At 33.3% G+C, this 12,515-nt stretch overlaps 3 protein-coding genes across 3 annotated transcripts; 2 read left to right on the top strand and 1 right to left on the bottom strand.

The window, feature by feature from the left end:
* The first annotated feature begins 1,868 nt into the window (after positions 1-1,868).
* LOC139896655 (nudix hydrolase 17, mitochondrial-like) lies at positions 1,869-3,452 on the top strand. The gene is made up of 5 exons (XM_071879301.1): positions 1,869-2,024; positions 2,180-2,297; positions 2,437-2,520; positions 2,600-2,728; positions 2,830-3,452. The coding sequence occupies exons 1-5, from the start codon at positions 1,951-1,953 to the stop codon at positions 2,944-2,946; spliced, it is 522 nt and encodes a 173-aa protein (XP_071735402.1). The 5' UTR covers positions 1,869-1,950; the 3' UTR covers positions 2,947-3,452.
* A 2,290-nt stretch (positions 3,453-5,742) lies between these two features.
* On the bottom strand, positions 5,743-8,184 carry LOC139896654 (uncharacterized). Its single transcript, XM_071879300.1, has 3 exons — positions 7,966-8,184; positions 7,294-7,370; positions 5,743-6,687 (listed from the first exon to the last, which is right to left on the bottom strand). The coding sequence occupies exons 1-3, from the start codon at positions 8,095-8,097 to the stop codon at positions 6,126-6,128; spliced, it is 771 nt and encodes a 256-aa protein (XP_071735401.1). The 5' UTR covers positions 8,098-8,184; the 3' UTR covers positions 5,743-6,125.
* A 271-nt stretch (positions 8,185-8,455) lies between these two features.
* LOC139896653 (uncharacterized) lies at positions 8,456-9,083 on the top strand. The gene has a single exon (XM_071879299.1). It carries the CDS (start codon positions 8,552-8,554, stop codon positions 8,942-8,944), a length of 393 nt encoding a protein of 130 aa, XP_071735400.1. The 5' UTR covers positions 8,456-8,551; the 3' UTR covers positions 8,945-9,083.
* Positions 9,084-12,515: the final 3,432 nt, after the last annotated feature.

The following is a 12,515-nucleotide window of genomic DNA, read 5'->3' as shown; positions in this document are numbered from 1 at the left end:
GAGATAGAGTGTGAAAACTGAGCCAAAAGTCGAGCAATTTATACAACTTTTCCTGCCTCCAGCCACCATGCGATCGCATGGGTTTCGTGGGCAATGGCCATGCGATCGCATGGCTCCATTGTCCAGCTCACATTGTTTTGTTTTGTAGTTTGTCGACATAATTTTTAATTATATATATAATATATAATATTTATAATAATTATATATATATTTTATTATATATTCTTGTGCAACGTTGACTTGTAATATTAGTTCCGATGTCTTGTACGTTTACGTTCGACTTATGTCCCGCTTCCGGTTTCTCGAATGCATTTTCGTACGCTTAGAAAACTAGTACTTTTCGTTACGCGACGTGTACCTTTATCAAAAATTAAACTTAATCTTTGATAAACTATGTCACTCGAAGTGTGGCTTTAATCAATTAAGTGTTTTGGTTATTTGCTTCTATAAATCATCGTCTCGTAGTATATACATATACATATATACATTTTCATTTTGAAATAGTGTTTTACGAAAACAATGTAGCTTTTCGGGTACTGTATCAATTCGAAAATACTGTAGCAAATTAGTGTTTTACTGGTTCATTTTAAATGTTTTAGTTAACTTATCTAAATATCAATCGAATCAATAATCGAATGTTACTATCGTTTACTAAATAACTTGAAATCATATATATATATATATATATATATATATATATATATATATATATATATATATATATATATATATATATATATATATATATATATATATATATGCACATTAAGTTATATATATATTGTTCGTGAATCTTCGAGAACATTCAAAGAATAATTGATTACATGAATATAGTTCCAAAACTTGAGACTCAACATTACAGACTTTGCTTATCGCGTCGAAAACATTAAATCATTTAAAGATAAAGTTTAAAGTTGGTCAGAAATTTCCGGGTCGTCACATAGTCTAACTTCATCACCTTCTTACGACTCAGACTCTTCTCGTTGTCTTTAATTTTCGTCAATATTGTGTATAATCGTTAAAAGTAAACAGGGCTATGTTCCGTGGATGGACTAGTGTGTTAGGCCCAATTCTTATATAATTTAAAGTTATATAAATATTATTGTCTTGCTTTTAAAAACAATCCAATCAATATAACGAATTACAATATCTCTCATTGCAGGGGAGGCTCGGAGGGGAGCAAGGTGATCAACCGCTCAGGACTCATATTTTTTAGGGGCTCAATTTTTTTTATATGTACAGACGCGATTTGAGATTTGAGAAACATGAGAAGTATGAAAACATAACTGAAGCAGCGAATACGAAACACAATAAGTCCATAAACAACAATCAAATGCCACATAAAAAAAGAAATTAAAGTCTACTAGCACTCTAGCAAGATTTAGAAGGCTTTTTTAAAAAAAAAACTTATATTACTACTTGAGCCTAAGAGCCTTTTTTCCATCTTATTCTAGGCCTCTAAATTCTCAAGACCCGCCTTGTCTCATTATATTTATCAAAAGAAAAAAAAAAGTTTTACAATATTGAAAGGGCAATATTGTCATTCTTCGGTGCTCTTGGTAAAATCTCTACAGTCTACACCATAAAGAATTTACTACGAATTTCATGTATGAGCTGGAGCCACTGTATCCACGTCGGATGCACCTTCTCGTGTCAGGCCATGCCACGTCGGAAGCACCGGCACGTGCCAGTCAGCTTGCAACATTTGACACAGTGTTATTCAATTAATATTTCCTATTTCGGAGTGATTTCCATTTTTACCCTCTTACAACTCAAGGTCCACAGGTCCCACACCCCCCCCCCTTGTACAGCACCTTTCTATATATACAGGTTCTTCCTGCCATCTTCTTTCTTCAATCTCAACTCAGATCTTGTTTTTGTGCTGCAACTGACACAGCTTTTTAATTATTATATAATTCATTTTTCGTTTCGTTAAGAATTTGATCAATTATGGTGGCCATAGCAATAGCTCGTAGTGGTAGGGACTTACAGCGTTACAACTGCGGTCAACGCGTTGTTGTTGGGTTAGTCTCAATTCTTATAACAACAATTCATGGTTTTTGATCAAATTTTGTGATTTGATTTGGGTTAATTTTGAAATTGGGGGAAAAACATCACTTTTAGGGTTTGTGAACTACCAGTGAAATTGTTTAATAATTGTTGTGTATATGATCTGCAGATGCATACCTTACAGATTAAAAGGTGGAATTAAGGCATCAAGCAATAATCTTGAAGATGCACTCGAGGTGCTTGTGATAAGTGCTCAAAGAAAAGGCAAAGGAATGTTGTTTCCTAAGGTAAATTATAACTTCATATTTCAAATGAATATATAGCTACAACTATATATATAAGTACAATTGCATTTGTATGTGAATTATGTGTTTTTTTTTTTTTTTTTTTTTTTTTTTTTTTAACTTATGGGGTTTTTTTTAACAGGGTGGTTGGGAATTAGATGAAGAGATAAAGGCTGCTGCTTTAAGAGAAACAATAGAAGAAGCCGGTGTAACTGGAACTGTTGAGGTTACTTATTTGCCTAGTGAATAATTTGAGGGTTACAAAATAAATGAAATACTTATGGTTATTAATTTAAATGTTACAGGGTGAATTGGGAAAATGGTGTTTTAAGAGTAAAGGCAATGATGCATACTATGAAGGGCATATGTTTCCTTTACTTGTGAAGGAGCAACTTGACCAATGGCCTGAGAAAGCCATTCGCCAAAGATATTGGGTAAGTTTCAAAATGCAAAAATATTCGATTTTTTAATTAAATTATAAGTTTTTATTAGAAAGCTTTATGCTAACTTTTGTTTTGATAATATTTTTAATCAGGTGAGTGCAGCTAAAGCTAAAGAATCTTGCCAATATGGTTGGATGAAGGAAGCAGTGGACTTGCTAGTAACTCGACTCGAGTCAACTCCAACAAAGGTGGATGATATGGCAGTTTGATCGTCTCTAATAATTATAAGTACCCTGACTTGTAGATAGGAAGAGAGTTGAAGATGAAGTGCTTTAAAGATTGTACTTTTCGATCAAAAGATTGAACCAATTTGAACAATTTTGGTTCAAAACTTTTGATTGTCTTCACACGCACTCGCAACTCAAGAACCAAAAATATCTAACAAACTGAAAACCGAAAGTAGGGAATCCAGTGTATAATTCCTTGTTTCGTGTTTTGATCAGTCCCTTTTTTTTTTTTTTCCGTAGCCTTGAATTATATGTCAAGGCTACGGTTTTTTGTCACACGAGCTTTAGGAAGTACTGCGTGGATAAACCTACGTGACCCGAAGGCGGATAACTTTGGTGAATCGGGTCTGAGTTTTCTTTAATTTGGGAAGTGGTAATTCATGTTTTGAAGCAGTTGTTGCTCAAGAATGGAACTTTTGTATCGATTTTTTTCATGGATCATTATAATCTGGTTCATGGTCATCAATGGAAGTTTCATTCAATGCTAAGTGAATTTGTTATCAGAAAAATCTATGTCATTTTCAATGTATTTAGTTTTGAGATAGTATGTTATTGTTCAATCAAGGATTTCATGTATTAAGATCAACTAAGTATGATTAGTTATGTTAATTAATCATATATTTAAACTTATATCAATGAATTTCTGTAGCTTGATAACAATGTATATTGAATTATTATTTTACCTAAGGTGACTACATTCATTGGAGCCGATTTGGAACAATATAAAATACTTCTACATGGAAATAATGTGACTTTGCGCTAAATTCCTAATATGATAGTATGATGATTAAAAAATTGAATATGAAAGTTTCTTGCATTTTTTAATTAATGTTCATTGTGGCTTACGTTTGCAGAAATTGCCATTTATTTTATTTAAATTTTTGTTGGTAGGTCATCAATCTGAAACGTATTATGTTTTTAAAAGGTTATATGTACAACTTGGAAGTTAAAACGCCTCTTTAGTTTTTTATAAACACTAAAATATCAATTACATTGTCTTTTGTGCTTACCATATACTAGCACTAAGAATATACAATCAACAAGCAGCTATTAGTAATTTTAAACGAACGGTTAACTCGACAAAACCTTGGTCAGCAAACCTTGAGCTCATTTGAATCAAGCGTTAGATTAGACTTCCAAGTCTTAAATGTTTTATTTCCCCTGCTAAAATAACGAATACTATTAAAATTCGAAACATTCATCAATGAAAGAAACTATAAACCGATACTTCCAATTCAAAAAACGACTTGCTAAAGAAAATCAAGTATTGATACGGACACAAATGAAAATAACCAAAAACAAAATTAGGAAAATATAACTGGGGTTGTAGTGGTGGGTGGGTCAAACTGGTCGATTTACTGTCGAGATTTACTGCACGAATCACGTCGTTTACCTTAGAGTATACATAGTAGTGACGCTGATATGGCAAGATGATGATTTTACTTTTTTATTTTTTATTTTTAAGATCGTGGTGACGTGACAAAGGTAGTGAAATGAATGAAGGTTGCGGGAAAGGTGTTAGGAGGTTGTTACCTAATATGTTAAAGTAGGATTGAAAGTTGGTTGAAAATGTGATATAAAAGTTGAAGAAAGGTAGAATATATTTTTATTTTTTTTACATCAGTTTGAGATTACCCGGAGAACTAAACTACTCACGCGTTCGTCTCTCATAGTTGCATAAACCGCCCTCAACTATTGCCCTGGAGAAAACCCGAACCAATATGAGGGCATGTCGGTAAAACCCCCCACGAATTCGAAAGGTGACATGGGTGGATACTTCAGGTCAGGGATAACATTGTGTGCAATGTTGCAGCCTAAAGTAGTCGAACTTCTGACCTCTCGATAAAAAAAGTATGTCACTATCAGTTGAGCTACAACTCAATGTTAAAAAATTCTATTAAAATAAAATAATTGTCACGTCCGTGAAAGACTTACTTTATCTTTCGAATTCGAAAAAAAAAAAGTGTACATCTTACCTCCTCACAAATTGAGTATTATTGTTTCGGTTGATATGGTATTACCAACCACCAAAGTCGTTGTCCTATTTGATGAGATTGGTCGTCCGTGATATGAAAGCTACAATTCATGACGATCTACTTCCACACAAACTAAATATAGCCGTTTACTCATCTCCTTCCACATGATCACCCCAATCTTATACGTTATATTTATTTATTTATTTTTAAAAAAACAATCAACATTCACATTTATTCATTTTTACGTTATATTTATGAGAGTTGTCATCCATCAATTTATCTCTAGAAGGAACATTAGTACAATTGTAACATTATAGCCCGTAGCACTTTAAATAATATGGAAAAAATTTCATTGCCTGCTTTTAAAGAAACGACTACAAGTCTACAACACACCAAGTAAATAAATAGCCAACGAATAACGAGTTGTTCAAATTTGCTGATTAGTCCTCAATTCCTCATAGTAGCTTTTCTACTAAGATAGTCACTGTTATGGATGATACTGAATCAGATTATGTTATATTCACATCTGTATTCACTAAAAAAATGCATCCATATTTATATTCATATCATTAGATTTAATTCATCGATTATATATCCATATTCGTTGATTAAATGAGTTAATGAATATTCGCTGAATAATTCATCATTACATATTTTTTTCCCAACTTTATATAGTCAAAAGTCATGGCTTGTTACGGTCACAAGTCATTATGTTATACTTTATACAATAAAAAAAATCAAAAATCACAGTATATAACTTTGTAAATATATGTCACCATTTAACATATATCCAAACATGTAAATAAAGTTACTACTATATAATTACTTGAAAAGAAGTCGTAATACATATGACCTACATACTTTGAGTACCTACTTATTGAGAAATTGGTGAATGAGAATGAGGTAATTAGAATCCGTTTGACATGGTCAAATTTGATCGACATATAACAATGAAGTCTAAGTCTATGTCCTTTCTGTATGCAACTCATCATATCCTCGTTCGAAGGATACTCATTAGGAATTGATGGTGAGTGAATGTAGTAAACATTACATCCGCTAATTGTCTTTGTCCAAGACTATGATTTACATATTCATATAAGTTTATTATTATACATCGGTAGAATATCAAGTCTTAATCCGATCTGCACCACTTGATTGAGTTTTAGTTGGCTGCAACTCTAGCCATTATGAACGCCAAAAAGGGCCATTGATATTAGAAGTACTCCCAGATGTTACAATAGACATCAAGTCATTTGTTATTCGGTTACTGACCAAGTTATCATTATTTGTTGACGACGTTTCACTCTTTTCACATAATAAAAACCTGCAAACAGGACATTTGCCATGGCTTTTCACCCACGGCACGATGCATTCCTCATGAAACAAATGATGACATGGTGTAACCATTACAATTTCTTTCACTTGGAAGTCTTCCAAGCATATAACACATTTTTTATAATCATCATCGTCGTCGTTTCCATTCACTTGTTTATCTTTCTTCTCATTCCCATTCGATTTTCTAGCATTATTTTGTTTAGAAAAACTACCGAGTCTTTGTATTATCTTCTTCGGAATAGGATTGTAAATCTCTTTCTTAAGCTTCTCCAATGCTTTCCTTTGATCGGCTGATGGGATTATCTCAGAATCTTGTTGTTGGGAGTGTTGATGTACTCGTCTTGACTGCAAGTAAGTATCATTTGCCAAATTATCGTGGAACACTAGAAGTTGCATAAGAGGTCGTGGGAAACTGCAAATTTCAAAAGATTTTTCCGGTAAAATGGTTAAATGATCAAAGTACCGAATTAGGTAATTAAATCATGAAACGTCAAGGTGTTTGTGTATTGGTGGTGACCTGACTCCCATTAGGGAGGTCAGGGGTTCCACTCTCATGCGCTGCAAAATACTTCACACTTAAGATTACCCACCCATTTCATGGGCCTCAGACGTCTTGCGTTCGAGCCTCAATGCGAGGGGGCTATACCACACACGATGTCCGTATGGTTCGTCATGGGGGTTTCCTTTTCACGGGCGGTAGGACTATATTGGTTCGTCTCAAGAAATGATCGGGTGAGTGGGTTCCGACTTCTTGTTCGGACCCCCGTCAGTGGCTTCTAACCACCGTTCAATAAAAAAATCATGATGAATCTTCTTTTAAAACATTGGCGATTAAACTATTATTACCCTTATAACTAACTTAAAAATATAAAAAATCAAAAATTTTCACTCATTATATTCTAATGTAATTTTCCTTTATTCAACAAGTTTAGAATCGGCAAGTTCATGGGTACGAATTTATGCACAATTTAATTGATCATAAAACCACAAGTTTATATCACAGAAATATAGGAACCACCTCATTATGTTCGGCGGTATAGTAAAGATTCTGTCTTGCAGTGACAACAACCATTGATCTACAACACCACCCTCATCCTGCAAACAATTTATATAGTTTGAGTCAATACATCAAAAGTAAAAGAATAAAAACTGTACCATTAAGACATCTATATAGACTATATGAGTTGTTTATAACTAGTTAAGTGTTGTTTTGTAAATAGAATCTTTACTATCGTCGTAAATATGAATAATGTTTTTTTCTGCTCAGAATAATAAGTGAGGGTGTGTATTTAAATCATATGCGGCTTATTTAGACATTTAGGCTATAACGGGATCCTCTTTTAACCCTTTTAGCGTCTATTGCTATTGATGTTAGGAACCTGAAACATATTGTATGGATCACTATATATCTGAATGATTCCTTATTGTGATTGCATATCATATTTAACCCCTTTTTTGTACTATTGAAGTGATCAAGTGATAGCACTTTCTTTTATGTAATCATATTTGTCATGGTTATGTCACACATTCAATTAAACTGTACTATAAAATTTTAAGTCAAGAAAATAAACGAAGAAGATCCCAAGTTCAATTCGATCAAATATATTTCTATTATCATCAAACCTTAAAATCTAAATTATCCACTTTGATATTCTAACATGAAAAATATGAAAAAATTCAACATACTAACCAAAACAGGTGAAAAAGGACGTGGTGGTGGAGATACCAAATCCAAGTTGACCCGATTGTTGTTGTCGTACCACGCATAACGACTGTTACGGCGTGGTAAAGTCGGTTGCATATTGTTTGTATGGTTGCTCATATCGAGGTCGAGCTTTCAAGACTACAACACCATTTTTGGCACATAAATATTGCATAACACCATCTATTTAATGGGTGATATTGCATAAGGTTCAAAGGTAGTACGGAGTAATATTTACTAGAAGTGTTCTATCTACAAAGTATTTATGCCTTGCTTTCTTTCGCCTTTATTCGAACTCTATTTTTATTCTATGCTCTTCACCTTTTGTTGATTCTTTTTATATTGTTACGTTTAAGTTTTTTAGCGAACCGAACCGGGGTGTCACTTTTTTAAAACGATCAAACCGGCCCATCTCGACCCGATTTTAATGACGTCATCAAATAAACCGCGTTACATATTTGACCTTGAGTCACATATACCTATCCGCCCGTACACGATTTACAGATCACTCCTTTACTCTTCCCCGATCTACCTACCTAAAACAAAACCCTAATTTCACAAATTGATCAAACCAATGGCTTTAGAATGGGTGGTTCTAGGTTACGCAGCGGCGGCAGAGGCCGTAATGATCATCCTGTTAACTCTCCCGGGCCTCAATTCACTCCGCAAAGGTCTAATTTCGGTCACAACTAGTCTCCTGAAACCCTTCCTTTCAGTCGTACCGTTTTGTTTGTTTTTATTAGCAGATATTTACTGGAAGTACGAAACTAGACCTAGCTGTGAATCGCATACGTGTTCACCTTCTGAGCACTTACGTCATCAAAAATCAATCATGAAGAGTCAGCGTAACGCTTTGCTTATTGGTGCCGCTCTTGTGTTTTACTGGATCTTGTATTCTGTTACGAAGCTCGTTGTTCGTGTTGATCAGCTTAATCAACGAATTGAGAAGCTGAAGAATAAGGAGTAAGTATGATTTATCGATCGGATTGTTTTCAGTTCTGTGCGCGTACTTATTATTGTTGCTGGATATTGTTTTTGAATTTGAGGCTTTAGTGAATTGTATTACTATTACTGTTTACTACTTTAATTGTTATGATTGCTTGTGATATATTGTGTTATATTACAGTAGGATGTTACTTTGTTTGAACGATTTATGGGTGAAGTTGTCTGCATGATCGAAGGTTTATTAGGTGATCTTAGTGTTGAATTTTGTTGTGAGGAAAATAGGTTTTTATGTTAGGTGGATATATTTTAAGTTAGTTGATTAGGGTAGTTAGCTGAGAGTGCTTCTGCATAAAGTTTAGATAGCTTTTGGTGCTTATTTGCATAAGCTAGAATTACAATGTTCAATCTAGAATGTTAACTTCAAGTGACTTAAATTATGGGAAACTTATAAAGTTTGATAGTGTTTTGATCGATGTCATAACGAGGGGTGTCTACTAGTTTGGATTTTTTTTACAATGTACTGCCTAAATTGTATATGACACCACTAAAAATTTAATGACAGGACCCTATGTTTATAAAATTTATAGTTTTTTGATGGTAAACAACCACTCAAATTGTATACGACCCCTCTGGGTTTTCATCCTAGAATCGCCACTGGTTTTTATATATGGTATAACTGGTTTTTGTTGGATGAAGATGGTTATGATTAGGTAAAATGATGGGGCTCGAGTAACTTAACTTTTCTTTTGTTTTGTGGTGTGGTGCTTAAGTTATCCTAGTATTTCTATCGTTTTTTTGTGAGTTGGCTTCCTAGAAAGAAAAAAAAGATATTTCTATCGTTTTAAGCTCTACACAATTAGTTCTTTTGTTGTTCTTTAAATCCCCTCTTATTTTAAAAAGCTAAAGTATCATGCATACCACTACTTAGTGTAAGTTTTGTTTTTATGATGATGAAATTCTTTTTTAATAAAAGTGACGATCCCCTAGATTCAGCGGTCTCTTATTTGAGTGTATTGGTTTGATTGTTGGTCTGTCGAGATGTGTTTAGCTTAAGTGTATGGACAGTCTTTGGGTATGTGTAAAGTGACGTGTATAGAAATTTATAGTAATTCCGATTATACATACACATTTATCAACTTATATATTTAGTGTATATTTATATTTAGTGCAAAGCAAAAAACCCTCAAATTGAAGGCAATGCTCTTATATTATTTGGATAAAAACCTGTCAGCTATGTGATGATCTTGTCAAATGTGAACAATTACAACAATGGGTTTTTGTAAGTTTAATTTTATGGACAATACAATAGCTTTGGGGTTTTGTATAAGTGCCTATCTTATGCAACTGCAGGTTGTTAGCTTTCTTGTCCTTTATGGTGTAATTAAAATCTTGTTAGTTGTTACTAGTTCACTTTCTATGAAGCATTTATAGGTGTTTATAAGAGTTTGAATACACTTTAGACATGCTCCAACTATTGATCGTAGCCAATTGAAATTTAGGTTTCAGTTGTACTCTTTTTGCTTGTTAGAGATCTGGTTTCGAATTGTTGCATATATATCAGGCTCCATAGCTTCCCCATAGCGTGCACAAGATGTCACCGTCTCCAATCTGCCATTTAGAAGTAATAGGGCTGGGAAGATGATCTGTTATTGATGTCTCTGTACATGGTGCTGGGCAAAAGTAGACCAGTGCGTCAATTTTGTATCATTGAGACGCACTAGTAATTTAAAGATTTCAGTTGCAACTTCCTAACCTTTTCTTATTACTATATGTCTAACAGAAAAAAATGGTGAATAGTAACTAGGGGCATTTCATCCTTTCATTTTTTTTTTTAATCCTAATTACATTTTACTACACCAACAAAGACCCCCACACTTTTTTCAAATATTCAAATCGACCCCCCAAACAGGGGGTAAAGTATCAAATAACTATTTTGATAAAAAAATCTTAAATAAACTCCACTTAAATATTCAACGGGTCATATCTTCTCGCTCGCAACGAGTTAAATTTCTCCGACATCATCGTTAAACTCGAAATAATTTTAGGAACACAATGTCACTAACTATACGCAAAACGGACGCTTTTTAAAAAACGCTAAATATTTGGGGTACTTTTCAAACACGTTGATTTTGCGTTAAATTTTTAAAGGTCGATTACATAGCTAAACGCGGAGATGGACATATATTGTTAATTTAACATAAAATTTAAATCTTTCACGGGTTACACCTTTTAGTTCGACTCGAGTTGCGCTTCAACGACATCATTCTTTAGCCACGAAATAATTTTACCAATTAAACGCAATAAAATACATTGAAAACCGAACCCCCGACGCGAAACGAGGGTTCAACAACTAGTTATCATCATTAGTCACAATCACCATCAATTCACCATATTTGACCTTTTTTTCTCATTCATTTTTGTGCTACCATAGTACCATCAACTTCCTTTACTAAATAGATCACTAAACTTTTAAAAATTTGAATGCAAAATGATCTGCTAGTTATCCTCTATACTTAACGAAGTGGGACAAATAATAACATATAAGATTGATTGGGCTGGATCACTGAATGTTTTGTAGCTGCAGGATATGAATACAAGAATTTTAATCCTAAATAAGCCATTGAGAAACTGTTTCACCACTGAACTTTAATATATCTTCTTGATAATATTTTTAAGGGGGATAATATAAAACTACTACAATTACACATTAGCTACTTGTTCCATATATACATCAGTAATCTTTTTTAAGAGGTGAACTAACGATGTCTCATTAACCAAATGTATTACAATCACTTCATGCTTCAATCCTTTATGATGCTTCGGAAGATTACAGTGACAATGATTCCCATGAGGTGACTAAAAAGTCTCGAACCAGGAGACTTCTTCAACCAAATAACAAAACTCCAACGATAAGCTAAGACGCAAGTAGTCTACATGACTACATGATGTTTGCCTCTTGGAATGAGTACGATGCTTATATGATGAAAAGAACGAGAAATGAAAACAAAAGGTGGATTGCAGTGGGAGAAAGAAACGTATCCAAGCATCCAATTTAAGTGAAGAATAAAAAAGAAAATATAAAAAATTGTAAAGAAATTTAAAGGTACATAAATATGACCGTTGCATTGGGAAAACATGTTTCGACAACTTGAGCCCAGGAATCTTGTAACATTTTGCCTCTTCTTTGCTTGAGAATTCGGGTTAAAGAGTGATCCAAACACAATCACAATTTATCCCTAAACCATTAGTTTTAAAGAGTTGCACAATACAACATTATAATGCATTTTAGTGATGTACAAATGATTTTAGCGGTCGGATTATCGCCCTTTCAGTTTTGGTACTGTGTGACGTCTTTTAAGGCGAAAAACAATAAATTAAAAGATAGATCTGAAGATCTAAACTAAAATAGGTAATGTGTGACTTAATACCATATTAAGGCGTATTAATTATAAATTCTAATATCCAAAGAAATAATGAATTTATTAATTACATCTTAATATATGGTATAGAAGTATACATCACAACTTTATTTTTAAATGCTTATTTATACTTCCAAAGTTCTATAAAAAATGTCATGTTTAATTTTTTTTTTT

This window comes from Rutidosis leptorrhynchoides, chromosome 3, assembly GCF_046630445.1.
Source record: "Rutidosis leptorrhynchoides isolate AG116_Rl617_1_P2 chromosome 3, CSIRO_AGI_Rlap_v1, whole genome shotgun sequence".
NCBI lineage: Eukaryota > Viridiplantae > Streptophyta > Magnoliopsida > Asterales > Asteraceae > Rutidosis > Rutidosis leptorrhynchoides.
This window is presented reverse-complemented; position numbering and strand designations above follow the sequence as displayed.